This window comes from Planococcus citri, chromosome 2, assembly GCF_950023065.1.
Source record: "Planococcus citri chromosome 2, ihPlaCitr1.1, whole genome shotgun sequence".
Taxonomy (NCBI): Eukaryota; Metazoa; Arthropoda; class Insecta; order Hemiptera; family Pseudococcidae; genus Planococcus; species Planococcus citri.
The window spans coordinates 26,988,448-27,002,439 of record NC_088678.1 but is presented as its reverse complement, the minus strand read 5'-3'; the positions used below and the strand labels follow the sequence as shown (position 1 = coordinate 27,002,439).

Below are 13,992 nucleotides of genomic sequence, written 5' to 3'. Positions count from 1 at the left end.
TTCATCATAAGTATATTTTGTTTTTGAATAAAAATTAGATAAATTTTATCATCGTCATATTAGTGGAAAATGTTGATAACGTGTAAACGATTTATTTAAATTCTTCATTTTCAGGATATTCTCAATAATTAGTAGCAACATTAACAAAAACAAGTTTATTTCTTTCATCTTCTCTGTTACGAGCATTTTCCTTTCCCCGCCTTCGTCGGGATTAACCACAATATTTAATTTGATTTTAAATAGTGGGATACAGACAACTTTAATCATGGTCACTGCTTGAATATTTTTTCACGTTAACGTTCGAGTTAGTTGAAAACAGGTTGTAGTACATTTACACGGTGTATTATTTGTGCATGAAATTCCCACTTTCGTTATCTGCTTGAAAAATAACGCGTGTTAATTTTATCCCAATTTTTTTCTTCTTTACATTTTCTCATTCATCATGTTGATATGAAATAGTATACTTTTTTTTCCCTCTAAATTCTGGAAAACGTCAACTCAAAAGGATGATAATACGCGACATATGTTGATAAATTCGCGGATAATGAAAAACTTTCAGGTATTGGTAATGCATGAACGTTATTATATTTTTCATAAATTTTTACTTGCCTGCCGGATGAAGAAATTACCTTATTATCGCATAAATTATTTTATTTACCCCGGGGTATGAATCATATTATAAGCCTGCAGTGTACGATATGTGAGCGGGTTTTTCCTGCAAAGTTTGTGATAACTGTACCTAGGTATATGAATGAAAATAATTATTCAATGAAATAATACTTCATTTGAATTTTTGTCGTTTTATCGAGATAATAATACAAACCATTTTCATACAATTTGTATTGCAATTACACATTCCTATTTTATTGTTTGTTTTTGTTTTAAATCCAAGCATTAGATAAACATTTTGTAATATAAACTCGATTATCAATTCTTTATTTTATTTTCAGACAATTTTGCAGTTGAAATCATGGCTAATTTTGATAATATGTGCATCTTGTATTCGGTGGGCAGATTCAATAAGATTCAAACCATCTCCATGTCCCGGAAAATTCAAATATGAATCAACAACGAACGATGATCGTTGGTACGGAGATATTACATTCCCAGTCAATACGACTATCGACGGGTCTACCATTCGAATAGAATTAGATAGACCATCTCAGCTTTTGGTAGTGAGTTAAATACTGATTTTCTGTAGATTATTCTCAATATAAGCGCGTATACCTACTTATGAAAATTGAAATAGTGTTAAAATATGTACGATCACCTATCTAATATACCTACTTATAAAATGGCGAAAAAATCATTCATTACACGGGTATAGCCTCTGGTTTTTGTCGTACTTACGAATTATTATTGGAATCGGTGTTAATTAGATTATCAACTTATATCTACCTTACCCGTAGGTACTGACTTCATAAAATACCCAACTTAGTTCGTAATAGAGGTCAAAGTACCAGTGATAAGCAAGCATTAATCAAATTAAAAAACTGTTTGAAATCATCGCGTAGTCACCATTGTGATGCACGTTTAGGTAATATGTGATGTGACGAGACAAAATCGACCTTCGGACCCAAAAATTATTTTTCACTTTTTGACGAATTTTTGGTACTCGGAGATTCAAAAATCATTTAAAACCGTTACCCAGAAGTCCCTATGATCTGCGTAGCTCCATATACAGGGTAATCCAGTCAGAAGAGTGCTCTTTTTTTTGATTTTTTCATTATTTCAATTTTTAAATCGATCTGGAGGCGAAACAAAGCGTTCTACGAGAAAAATACGTCGAACAAAGTTGTAGAGAATTAAATTTCCAAAAACCCATAAGAGGTTTACTTTTCTCCAAACTGCATAGTTTTTCCGTTAAATTTTTCGAAAATTTTAGTTTTTTGTAAAAAAATCAAAAACTAAAAACTAACGACATTATAGTCCAGGAAAAATAGCATTCCATTGGGAAAAGTGAGGTAGAAAGCTGAATTTTGGAATACTGGTCTATTTTTTCGTGCTGAACACGAATCCGATGAGTCCCCGGTCGTCCCTGGTGAGCGTTCTCCCCTATTGTGGATCTAAGCCCCCCAAAACAAGTTTTTTGCAATTTTCTCCCCCGCATTGCATTTTAGCGAAAAATGAGGCTAGATACATAAATCTACGTCAAATTTCCGATCTAGTGATATATCAACTTTCCTTCTACCCCCAAGGGGGGGTGGAACCACAACCATTCAAAAAAGGGGGGTTCCCTGAAAAATACATAACGGCTATAGGCGCCTAAGAGGGGTGAAATGGTCCCCGAAAGCGTTCGAGTTGTTATTAGCATGAAAAGTGGGTACCATAGAGAAACCTCTGCGCAAAAAATTTCAGATCCACACCCCCTCCCCATTTTGCGGAACCCCCCTTTTTTGAAATTTCAGTAACACTTTTCTCAGCCCCATTTCAACCGATTTTGAAAATTTTTCTGCAAGTTATGTATATCCTTGATAGGTATCCCCACAAAAATTTTCAACCCCCTCCCCTTATATTTACCCCTCAAAATGGCGTTTTTTTCATTTTTTTATGCCTATTAACAATCAAGATTGCGAGGTACAATTTTATAAAAACGTTTTTTGGATGCATTTTTGACCCCCAAACATCATATACTATATTAGAAATTTTTGCTTTGGTGCGCCGTGGTGAAAAATTGGATGAATGTGTTTTAGGGGGGGGGGGGGTAGGGGGTGAAATGGGAATTTTGAAAAAAATAACTATCAATGAGTAGGGTATCGTTTTCATATGATTCGATACCGCTGAGCACGAATATGAACTCAGATTTTCGGCTACATTCACCTACCCCTCTCCAGAGCCCCTCAGCCCCCTCAATTTTCACGATTTTCGAAATATAGTTATTTTGAACATGTTGGTGTCGTTTTCATATGATTCGATACCACTGAGCACGAATATGACCTCAGATTTTCTGCTACACTCACCTACGCCTCTCCGAAGCCCCTCAGCCCCCCTCAATTTTCACGAATATTCGAAATATAGTTGTTTTGATGATGTTGGTGTCGTTTCCATATGATTCGATACCGCTGAGCAAGAATATGGTAGGTGAATGTTGCCGAAAATCTGAGTTCATATTCGTGCTCAGCGGTATCGAATCATATGAAAACGATACCCTACTCATTGATAGTTATTTTTTTCAAAATTCCCATTTCACCTCCCACCCCCCTAAAACACATTCATCCAATTTTTCACCACGGCGCACCAAAGCAAAAATTTCTAATATAGTATATGATGTTTGGGGGTCAAAAATGCATCCAAAAAACGTTTTTATAAAATTGTACCTCGCAATCTTGATTGTTAATAGGCATAAAAAAATGAAAAAAAACGCCATTTTGAGGGGTAAATATAAGGGGAGGGGGTTGAAAATTTTTGTGGGGATACCTATCAAGGATATACATAACTTGCAGAAAAATTTTCAAAATCGGTTGAAATGGGGCTGAGAAAAGTGTTACTGAAATTTCAAAAAAGGGGGGTTCCGCAAAATGGGGAGGGGGTGTGGATCTGAAATTTTTTGCGCAGAGGTTTCTCTATGGTACCCACTTTTCATGCTAATAACAACTCGAACGCTTTCGGGGACCATTTCACCCCTCTTAGGCGCCTATAGCCGTTATGTATTTTTCAGGGAACCCCCCTTTTTTGAATGGTTGTGGTTCCACCCCCCCTTGGGGGTAGAAGGAAAGTTGATATATCACTAGATCGGAAATTTGACGTAGATTTATGTATCTAGCCTCATTTTTCGCTAAAATGCAATGCGGGGGAGAAAATTGCAAAAAACTTGTTTTGGGGGGCTTAGATCCACAATAGGGGAGAACGCTCACCAGGGACGACCGGGGACTCATCGGATTCGTGTTCAGCACGAAAAAATAGACCAGTATACCAAAATTCAGCTTTCTACCTCACTTTTCCTAATGACCCTTTTTTTTCATCTAATTTTCCTGGACTAATTAAGTCGATTGGAAATTTGATTCTCTACAACTTCGTCACCATGAAATTTGTTTTGGACGCTTCTTTTTACCTCCAGATCGAGTTTAATGAAACTCAGTTTGCAAATTTTTCAAAAGTTCATCTCAAAAAATTTTAGACTCTTAGGTTTTTGACAAAAATCAAAAACTAAGCATCCTAGAAAAAAACTAATGACATTCTAGCAATTGGGAATTTTGAAATGAACTTTCGAAAAATTAAATTTTTTTACTTTTTTATTTCCATTTGGCAATTTGCCAAAAATTTAAATCCTAATCAAAAATTTTTTAAAAATTATAATAATGGTAAGACAATGGTAAAAAAGAAATAAACGATCACAAAAGGTGCTCAATATGCTCAATATTGAGCACCTCCTGCTTCAATGCAGGCTAGAATCGTTCGTTACCATTTGAATGTTATTCGTTCTTCATGATCACATCACATCAAACCTACTCGCAGATGTGATACTCAGGTTGTTTGTGAAATGAGTCTTTTACTTGTAGGTAGGTAAAAAACTTGAATGTTTCAAATTTCACCCAAAATTACCGCGAAAAGATGAGGGGTGACTTGACCCGTAGAAACCGAATTCAGGATTCATGTTCTTATTTGACCATTATTTTGTCAAAAAACCAAGAAGGGTCTAAAACCTTTAAAGATGAACTTTTGAAAAATTTGCAAACTGAGTTTCATTAAAATCGATCTGGAGGTAAAAAGAAGCGTCCAAAACAAATTTCATGGTGACGAAGTTGTAGAGAATCAAATTTCCAGTCGACGTAATGTCGTTAGTTTTTTTCTAGGATGCTTAGTTTTTGATTTTTTTGCAAAAAACTAAAATTTTCGAAAAATTTGCCAACTGAGCTTCATAAAAATTGATCTGGAGGCGAAAGGAAGCGTCCAAAAAAAATTTCATGTCAGCAAAGTTGTAGAGAATTAAATTTCCAATCGACATAATGTCGTTAGCTTTTTTCTAGGATGCTTAGTTTTTGATTTTTTAAACAAAAACTAAAACTCTTAGAAATTAACTTTTGAAATTTTTTTCATGAAAATCATCAAGCCACAAAAATCAATCTGGAGGCGAAAGGAAGCGTCCAAAAAAAATTTTATGAAAACAAAGTTGTAGAGAATTAAATTTCCAATCGACATGATATCGTTAGTTTTTTTCTAGGATGCTTAGTTTTTGATTTTTCAAAGAAAAACTAAAACGTGAAAATCGGGATACTGACTTTTGGGCCACTCTGTATAGACTTTAATTTACCAAGACAGTTACTGATACTTCTCACTATAGCCTATAAGAACTTATAATACAGGGTGCCCAGAAATATCGAGTACCCCAAAGAAAGTTTTTTATTAAAAATATAGGTTGGCAACGTGAAATATTTGCATATGATTGGTGGAATGTTATCTCCCCAGTCCAACAAACCAATCATGTGCTATCATTATTATCATTCACATATAATTATTAGATATACCTATACATATGAATTCATTGGCGGTTGTTTTTTCAGACCACAGGTGGACCTATCACAACGAAAGACAATCAGGTCTACTTCATCACTCATGACAATGTCGTGTTAGAAAAGGGCTCGACGTATAAATTAATTTTTATGGTGAAATTTGATAAAGAAAATGAGGTCCCAATGTTGGCAACTATCCATTTCAACGGTCAAAGGATATGTCCTCCTGATCTAGGTAATTTACTCATAGCATATCTGCCTCAACTTATATTTTTAAGATTATCAAATGACCATTTCCAAAAAAAAATCCTTACTTTCGAGAGAAGTTTCATTGTGGCATCTTTCCAAAAAATAACTCGTGAAAATTGAACTGTTGAAAACTCTTGAAGAGACGAAAAAAAAAGTATTAACATGACTTTCTATCTACCTTGTAAATTACATAAACGAGCTTAGTTATTCACAAAACTGAAATCTATAAGGTTAATTTTTAGTAGGTAATCCGATCCAGTGAAGGACTTCATAAAATTTTTGAACCATTCAAATATTATAATGATCTTACTACGGGTATTGCTTCGGCGAATTATTGAAAAATGTGATTGTCTGCGCTGATTTCTTATTCTCAAAATTGAACAGAAAATACAATTAAAACAGTAGGTATCATAGTATCTTCAATTCTATTTAATTAATTTAGGTAGGTTAGGTATACCTACGGTCCTGCCTATCTACTTTTTAGCACCTATGAGATTAAATTTTTGCGGTATAATTACAATTTTTTTTACAATCAATCGAATCGACCTTAATTAATTATGATTTATGAGCGTGCAGCGTAGCTATGCAAGTCTAATTGTACTCAAATTTTCACTTTGCAGTCACCCTATCCTTAGGAGGAGGAAATGATTATTCGAGTTCACGCCCGGATATAAAAGCTACAGCACCTACCGATGTTCTTTCTGATATCGATAAAAAACAAAAAAATCCAACCACCAAAACCACGTGAGTATTCAAAGTAATGCACATTTTATTAAGTTCAGTTTTTTTTTTTAGAATTTGAACCATTGAATGAACTTACGCTATTCACTGTGTTTTAGGACTCGGGCCACATATAACAACAACGGTGGCGATACCGACTACTTTACTGAAAATTCGAATATAATAAATCGATCAACAACTAGTAGAACTCCAATTTCAAATTCGAATAATTTCGGAGGTAGTAATAGTGGAAATCAAGGCAGCACTGGCTACAATCCGAATAGTAATTCGAATAATTATGGCGGCGGTAGTACCAATGGAAATCAAGGCAGCAATAGTTACAATCCTAATGGTAATACAAATAATTACGGTGGAACTGGCAATAATGGAAATCAAGGTAGCAATGGTTACAATCCTAATAGTAATTCGAATAATTACGGCGGAGGAAGCAATAATGGAAATTACGGCAGCGGTGGTTACAACCCCAATACCTCGAGTAACTCCGGCAGCAATAGTAATGGCTTCAACAACAACAACAACAACAACAATCAAAATCAAGGAAATAACGGGTTTGGCTCCAGCAATTCGAATAATTACGGGAATAACGGTGGTAGCAGCTTAGGAAATAACAATAACGGGTTCAATACTGGGAATCAAGGCACGTTCGGTGGCAATTCCGATAACATTGGTTCTAATAGTAATTCAAATCAAGGAAACAATGGTTTCAATTCTGGGAACTCGAATAATGGTTTCAACACTGGTTCAGGTGGAGGTAGCCAGGGAAATAAAAATCCAAATCAAGGTGGAGATGATATTTTCAACAACGGGGGCAGCACTAATAATAACGGCGGACGACCGAATATAGGAAACGAAGCAACGGTCAGCGGCGAAGTAGCTTGCGGGACCGTTTCTATAGCTAATCCTTTGATTACATTGGCTCAAAATTCTGAATATGGACAATGGCCTTGGCACGTAGCATTGTTCATGAGAGATGAAGTAAACCCGTCAAAGTCATCTTATATCTGTGGTGGATCTCTCGTTTCGAAAAATAGAGTAATTACAGGTAAATACATAGTTCGCAAGCTGCTGTCAAATTTTATCTTTTTGTTGTTTTTTTTTTTCTTCTAACGAATTGAAATAATTGATGAAATTTTCCAGCCGCTCATTGCGTTTCGCTGTCAGGAAATAGGATTGTCAATCCTAATTCCCTAACTGCCTACATGGGTAAATATAATATTAACACCGATGAAAGTACCTCCCAAAAAAGAACGGTGAGTCATTTCAACGAAATTGTAATTTTATTGATTTTCTTTCAATAAAATTAATGAAATGAAATTTGATATAGTGCACCTAACCTACCTGCTGTTACACCTACCTATTAGTCCGGCATATGACAATAGGAGTAATTGCACCCCCCTCCCCCCGCCGATCCATCGGGACAACTTTTTTCTTGAAGGGGACATCCTAAGGAACATTTTAAAGCAAACTTGCGAAAAAAAAAAAGTTGGCCTTACTTACAAAATGGAGGCCATTTTGATTGACAGGTCAGCCGAAATCGCAGATTTTGCGTTTTAACATAGGACTTGCACGAACTTTTTCAAACTTTACAAAGGTAGATCGAAAGATCATGCAAAAATTTATCACCTGTCAAAATTTCAAGTGCTAAAGTGGGTTTTTCGATTTTTCGTGAATTTTTGAAAATCGAATTTAGGACAAAAATGAGGGAAAAAATCAAAATTTTACCAAATTGACCAAGAAAGCTGAAATTTGGGATATACCCTATTTTCGACATGCCAAATCGATTGGAAACGGTTTCAACCCGTTTTGAACAGTTCTGGAACCTCCAGCAGATTTATGAAACTCGAAATTCCCACAAAATTTCATCAAATTGGAGTTGTAAAGCTAAAATTTATTCTAAAAACTAATTTCAATACGCTACGAAGTACTGCAGGTGAATTTCAAGTCGTTTTGGATCCTCCAGCAACTTTTTGAAAATTCCTGAAGCCTCCAGCAGATTTTTGAAACTTTAAATTTTCACAAAATTTCATCAAATGGAGATGGAAAGCTGAAATTTACTCTACACTCCAATTTTAACACCCTCTGAAAACGTCTTCTGGTGGATTCAAGTCATTTTAGAGCCTCCAGCGACTTTTTTGAAAATTACTGGAGCCTCCAGTAGATTTTTGAAACTTGAAATTTCCCCAAAATATCATCAAACTAAGATGGAGAGTCGAAATTCATTCTGCAAACTAATTTCAATACGCTACGAAGTTGACTGCTGGTGAATTTCAAGTCGTTTTGGAGTCTCCAGCGACTTTTTGAAAATTCCTGAAGCCTCCAGCAGATTTTTGAAACTTTAAATTTTCACAAAATTTCATCAAATGGAGATGGAAAGCTGATATTTACTCTACACTCCAATTTTAACACCCTCTGAAGACGACTTCAGGTGGGTTCAAGTCATTTTAGGGCCTCCAGTGACTTTTTTGAAAATTACTGGAGCCTCCAGTAAATTTTTGAAACTTGAAATTTCCCCAACAATAATTTATCAAATAGAGTTGGCAAGCTGAAATTTACTTCGCAGACTACATGGTGGTTTCAAATGGTTTTGAAGCTTCCAGCTACTTTTAGGAAATTTCAATTTTACAAAAAAACGTCATACAACCTTTCAAAAAGTTGCTGGAGGCTCCAAAACGACTTGAAATTTGCCAGCAGTCAACTTCGTAGCGCATTGAAATTAGTTTGCAGAATGAATTTTGACCCTCCATCTTAGTTTGGGGAAATTTTGGGGAAATTTAAAGTTTCAAAAATTTACTGGAGGCTCCAGTAATTTTCAAAAAAGTCACTGGAGGCCCTAAAATGACTTGAACCAACCTGAAGTCGTCTTCAGAGGGTGTTAAAATTGGAGTGTAGAGTAAATTTCAGCTTTCCATCTCCATTTGATGAAATTTTGTGAAAATTTAAAGTTTCAAAAATCTGCTGGAGGCTCCAGTAATTTTCAAAAAAGTCACTGGAGGGCCTGAAATTACTTGAACCCACTTGAAGTCGTCTTCAGAAGGGTGTTAAAATTGGAGTGTAGAGTAAATATCAGCTTTCCATCTCCATTTGATGAAATTTTGTGAAAATTTAAAGTTTCAAAAATCTGCTGGAGGCTTCAGGAATTTTCAAAAAGTTGCTGGAGGATCCAAAACGACTTGAAATTCACCTGCAGTACTTCGTAGCGTATTGAAATTAGTTTTTAGAATAAATTTTAGCTTTACAACTCCAATTTGATGAAATTTTGTGGGGATTTCGAGTTTCAAAAATCTGCTGGAGGCTCCAGAACTGCTCAAAACGGGTTGAAACCGTGTCCAATCGATTTGGAATGTCGAAAATAGGGTATATCCCAAATTTCAGCTTTCTTGGTCAATTTGGTAAAATTTTGATTTTTTCCCTCATTTTTGTCCTAAATTCGATTTTCAAAAATTCACCAAAAATCGAAAAACCCACTTTAGCACTTGAAATTTTGACAGGTGATAAATTTTTGCATGATCTTTCGATCTACCTTTGTAAAGTTTGAAAAAGTTCGCGCAAGTCCTATGTTAAAACGCAAAATCTGCGATTTCGGCTGACCTGTCAATCAAAATGGCCGCCATTTTGTAAGTAAGGCCAACTTTTTTTTTGGCAAGTTTGCTTTAAAATGTTCCTTAGGATGTCCCCTTTAAGAAAAAAGTTGTCCCGGAGGATCGGCGGGGGGGGGGGGGTGCAATTACTCCTATTGTCATATGCCGGATTATAGGTAGATAGATACCCACTCACTTAGTTGTATTCGTGCAGATTTTTACATAACTTTTACAATGTTTCAGGTGAGCGCTCTCAAAGTTAATCCGGAATACAATAAAGCTAATTTTCACAACGATATCGCTATTTTGAGTTTGAAAGACGATGTCGAATTTACAAATTATGTTCGACCTATATGCCTTTGGGAATCAACCGATGGGGTTCAAGACGTCGTGGGACAAAATGGAATAGTATGGTCTATTTTCAAGTGTCTTCTTCCAAATAGGTAGTTCATAAATTTACCGTCATTTTTTTAAAAATAGGTCGTCGGATGGGGTTACAATGAATATCAACAACTTAATCAAGAACTTAAACAGGCCACTATGCCGATTGTTTCGACTGAAAAATGCGCTCGAAGTGATCCACAATTTTTTTCAGAATACGTTTCTGATAACGCATTCTGCGCCGGATCTTTAAATGGTAAGAATTTTTAGTTGCGTTAAAATTTGGCCCATGAGTTAGAAATTACAGAGAATTTTTTTTCATTTTTCTACAGGAACGGGCCCGTGTAAAGGTGACAGCGGTGGTGGATTAGTATTGAAACGTAATAATTCGTGGTATTTGAGAGGAATTGTATCGGTTTCAGCAGCGCCTAAAAATGGATCTGTATGCAATAATCATCATTACATTGTTTTCACGGATACGGCTAAATATACCGATTTTATTAAACGAAATATTTGATGAACGATTTGATGCGAATTGTGATAATTTTTTTTATTTTAAATAGTAAACATTAACATTTTATACATTCTACGTACCTATGCATTTGAATAAACATTATTTCATTAGGCCTCATTACTTAGTCAAAAATTATTACTTGTAAGTATGTACTTGTCTTTTACAAATTATAAAAATCGACAAATTTAATTTTTTCAAAATGTAATTTGACTCGATAATAAATGATTTTTAACAGACAATTTTTTGCCCTGATTCATAAAATATAGATAAGGCTTTGTCGTTTTGAAAAGACGTTTTTGTGGTACATCAGGTACATGTATTTGTATTTAGTGAACTTTTCTGATTTCTTCAATTTAAAATTTCTCGCAACAACTGAACAATTTTTTCCTCTCCTCCCCTTTCCTTCGCATTATAACATTTTTGTTGTTTCATTCAAGTACAAATTGATTACTGTCTGCAATTAAATAATTCATACATTTCTGCAGTTTTGGTGTTTTTTTTTCAGAATTTGCTGTTTCGATTTTTGTAGATGACGCAACTCCTTCAATTTACCAAACAGACAACCACTCGTGATGAATAACGCTTTTGTTCGTATCTATTTTTTAAAATTTTTATATCACAATTCACATAGGTACCTACCTACCTACCTATTTTTGAAAATTATTGACCCAGATCTGCGTAATATTGACATAACAAAATTTCAAAGAACTTCATTTCTTCAGTTTTTTAAAATCTACTCGTACATCTTTACCCACTAATACAATGCAAAACAAGCTAGGTCACAGGTGACCTGGCAACGGGTTCCCCGTAATTTGGTCAAATGATGTTCCATAAATTAAAAAAAAAAAACCTTTGAGGCTTTGACCAATAAAATTATTGGGGATTTGTTATTCTCACATACAGTTAGCAACCTACGCGAACGAATCAACTTGAATGAAACGTTCACTGTTCAGTGTTCACTCACTTCTCTCAGTTCTCTCAATCAGCATCAGATATCTTACGAGTTTACGATGAACATTATTATCGCTAATTTCGTTGGAGAAAGAAATGAAAGAATAAATTTATTTAAATTTAATAATTTTGCAACTGAAACAACATTAAAACTATTTGAAGATGATGTGTGTCATTGTGTGTAGTTCAAGTTTTATGATCACAATTCACAACTTCAGTGCATATTATTCACTTCCTTTCAATCGGCAGTTTCAATTCACAAGGGTTATTCTTGTTTTTGTCATCTTGTTTCATAAGTACATTCATTATTTTCATATTTTGGGTATACCTAGACACAATAAATTTACGGAGGAATGTCGGCGAAATGAGAAATCAAATGAACTATAGAGATGAGAATCTGGGTGTATAATTTTAATTTCTGAAGTTTTGTTTTAAATCATTGGGATCAGGAATGGAATAGAGTTTGAAATCTTCGAACCAAAGTATAAAGTGGAATAATTAGAACATTGTAGGGTATAAGCATTTACCTCTGATCTTTCAACTTGAGCAATATGAAAACGACACCCTACTCGTTAATAGTTATTTTTTTCAAAATTCCCATTTCACCCCCTACCCCCCCTAAAACACACTCATCCAATTTTTCACCACGGCGCACCAAAGCAAAAATCTCTAAAACAGTATATGATGTTTGGGGGCCGAAAATACATCCAAAAAACGTGTTTCCAAAATTTTACCTCGCAATATTGATTGTTAATAGGCATAAAAAATATTAAAAAACGCCATTTTGAGGGGTAAATATGAGGGGAGGGGGTTGACAATTTTTGTGGGGATACTTACTAAGGATATACATAACATACTGAAAAATTTTCAAAATCGGTTGAAATGGGGCTGAGAAAAGTGTTATTGAAATTTCAGAAAAGGGGGGCTCCCCAAAAAGGAGAGGGGGCGTGGATCTGAAATTTTTCACGCGGAAGTTTCTCGATGGTACCCACCTTCCATGCTGGTATCAACTCGAACACTCTCCGGGACCATTTCATCCCCCATATGCGCCGATAGCTTTTTTGTTTTTTTTAGAAAACCCCTCTCATTTGAATGGTTCTGGCCCCACCCCCCTTGGGGGTAGAAGGGCAGTTGATATATCAATAGATCGGAAATTTGACGTAGAACACAAAAATAAAGCCATTTTCGACGTAAAATCAAACCCTCGCGAGAAAATCGCAAAAAACGCCGCGGCGGGACACTTTTCACGCTCTAGCATGCGACGCACGCGGGGTACGGGGTGGGACTTTTAGTATGTTAAATAAGACCCCTTCCACTACAGTATCCCGCAAAAAAACCTTTTGTAGGAATTAGTCCGAATAAATCCTCTCATTTCATCTAAAATGACTGGACTAGTAGTAGTAGATCAAGATCAAGCTGAATTAAGGTTGAATGAGTGGAGATCTGGAGAATTGGAAAATGGAAAATAAATATGTGGAATTATATGGTGATGTTGAATGTTATGTTGGTACTGTTTCCTTTTCCCGTCAAAATTTAGATAATTACTATTCATTCCAAATCCAAAAACATTTCGCTTCGCTAAGTTTAATCGTTTATCGTTAATCGTTATCCAATCCATTCCATATTCCATTGATTATGATTACGAACGAATTACGATTTTGCATTTGGAATCAGGGGTGCTAACCTTAATTATTTGAATTGCGATTACGGTTTCACTCCAATTTTTCCTTGAAATTTTTCGGTTTTCGGTTCGGTTTTGGTTTTGAAATTCAAAATTTCGGGTTTCGGTTTCAGTTTTGATCTTATTTACAGAAATTTTGGTTTCAGTTTCGGTTTTCCAGAGCTGTGGGACCGAAACGATTTCGGGATTGGATTTCGGTTTCAGGATTGAAATTTTTTCATTTCGGGTTTGAACTTTGAATTCGTTTTGGGATTTGTAATTCAAATTTTTATTTCGGTTTCGGGATTCGTTTTGGGATTGAAAAATTTGTTTCGGTTCCGGGTTGAATCGGTTTCGGTTTCGGGATTTTCATTTCAACCAATTTTGAGCAGGGCTGGTGAACGAATCAATTGTAGTGTTCTGTTCTGTTCTGCTCATGAACAAAAACTTTTCATAGTGTTCCGTTCT

At 35.3% G+C, this 13,992-nt stretch overlaps 1 protein-coding gene across 3 annotated transcripts; it reads left to right on the top strand.

The window, feature by feature from the left end:
• Nucleotides 1–232: 232 nt before the first annotated feature.
• On the top strand, nucleotides 233–11,397 carry LOC135835259 (putative uncharacterized protein DDB_G0282133). 3 transcript variants are annotated; one of them, XM_065349436.1, is made up of 10 exons: nucleotides 234–559; nucleotides 951–1,175; nucleotides 5,502–5,685; nucleotides 6,320–6,443; nucleotides 6,539–7,077; nucleotides 7,186–7,482; nucleotides 7,578–7,690; nucleotides 10,262–10,426; nucleotides 10,499–10,655; nucleotides 10,732–11,397. In XM_065349436.1, exons 1-10 carry the CDS (start codon nucleotides 524–526, stop codon nucleotides 10,914–10,916), a joined length of 2,025 nt encoding a protein of 674 aa, XP_065205508.1. In that variant the 5' UTR covers nucleotides 234–523; the 3' UTR covers nucleotides 10,917–11,397. The 3 variants fall into 3 exon arrangements, with proteins under 3 accessions (XP_065205507.1, XP_065205508.1, XP_065205506.1); XM_065349435.1 differs by having other exon boundaries at nucleotides 233–559; nucleotides 951–1,172; nucleotides 6,539–7,482; XM_065349434.1 differs by having other exon boundaries at nucleotides 6,539–7,482.
• The last annotated feature ends 2,595 nt before the right edge of the window (nucleotides 11,398–13,992 follow it).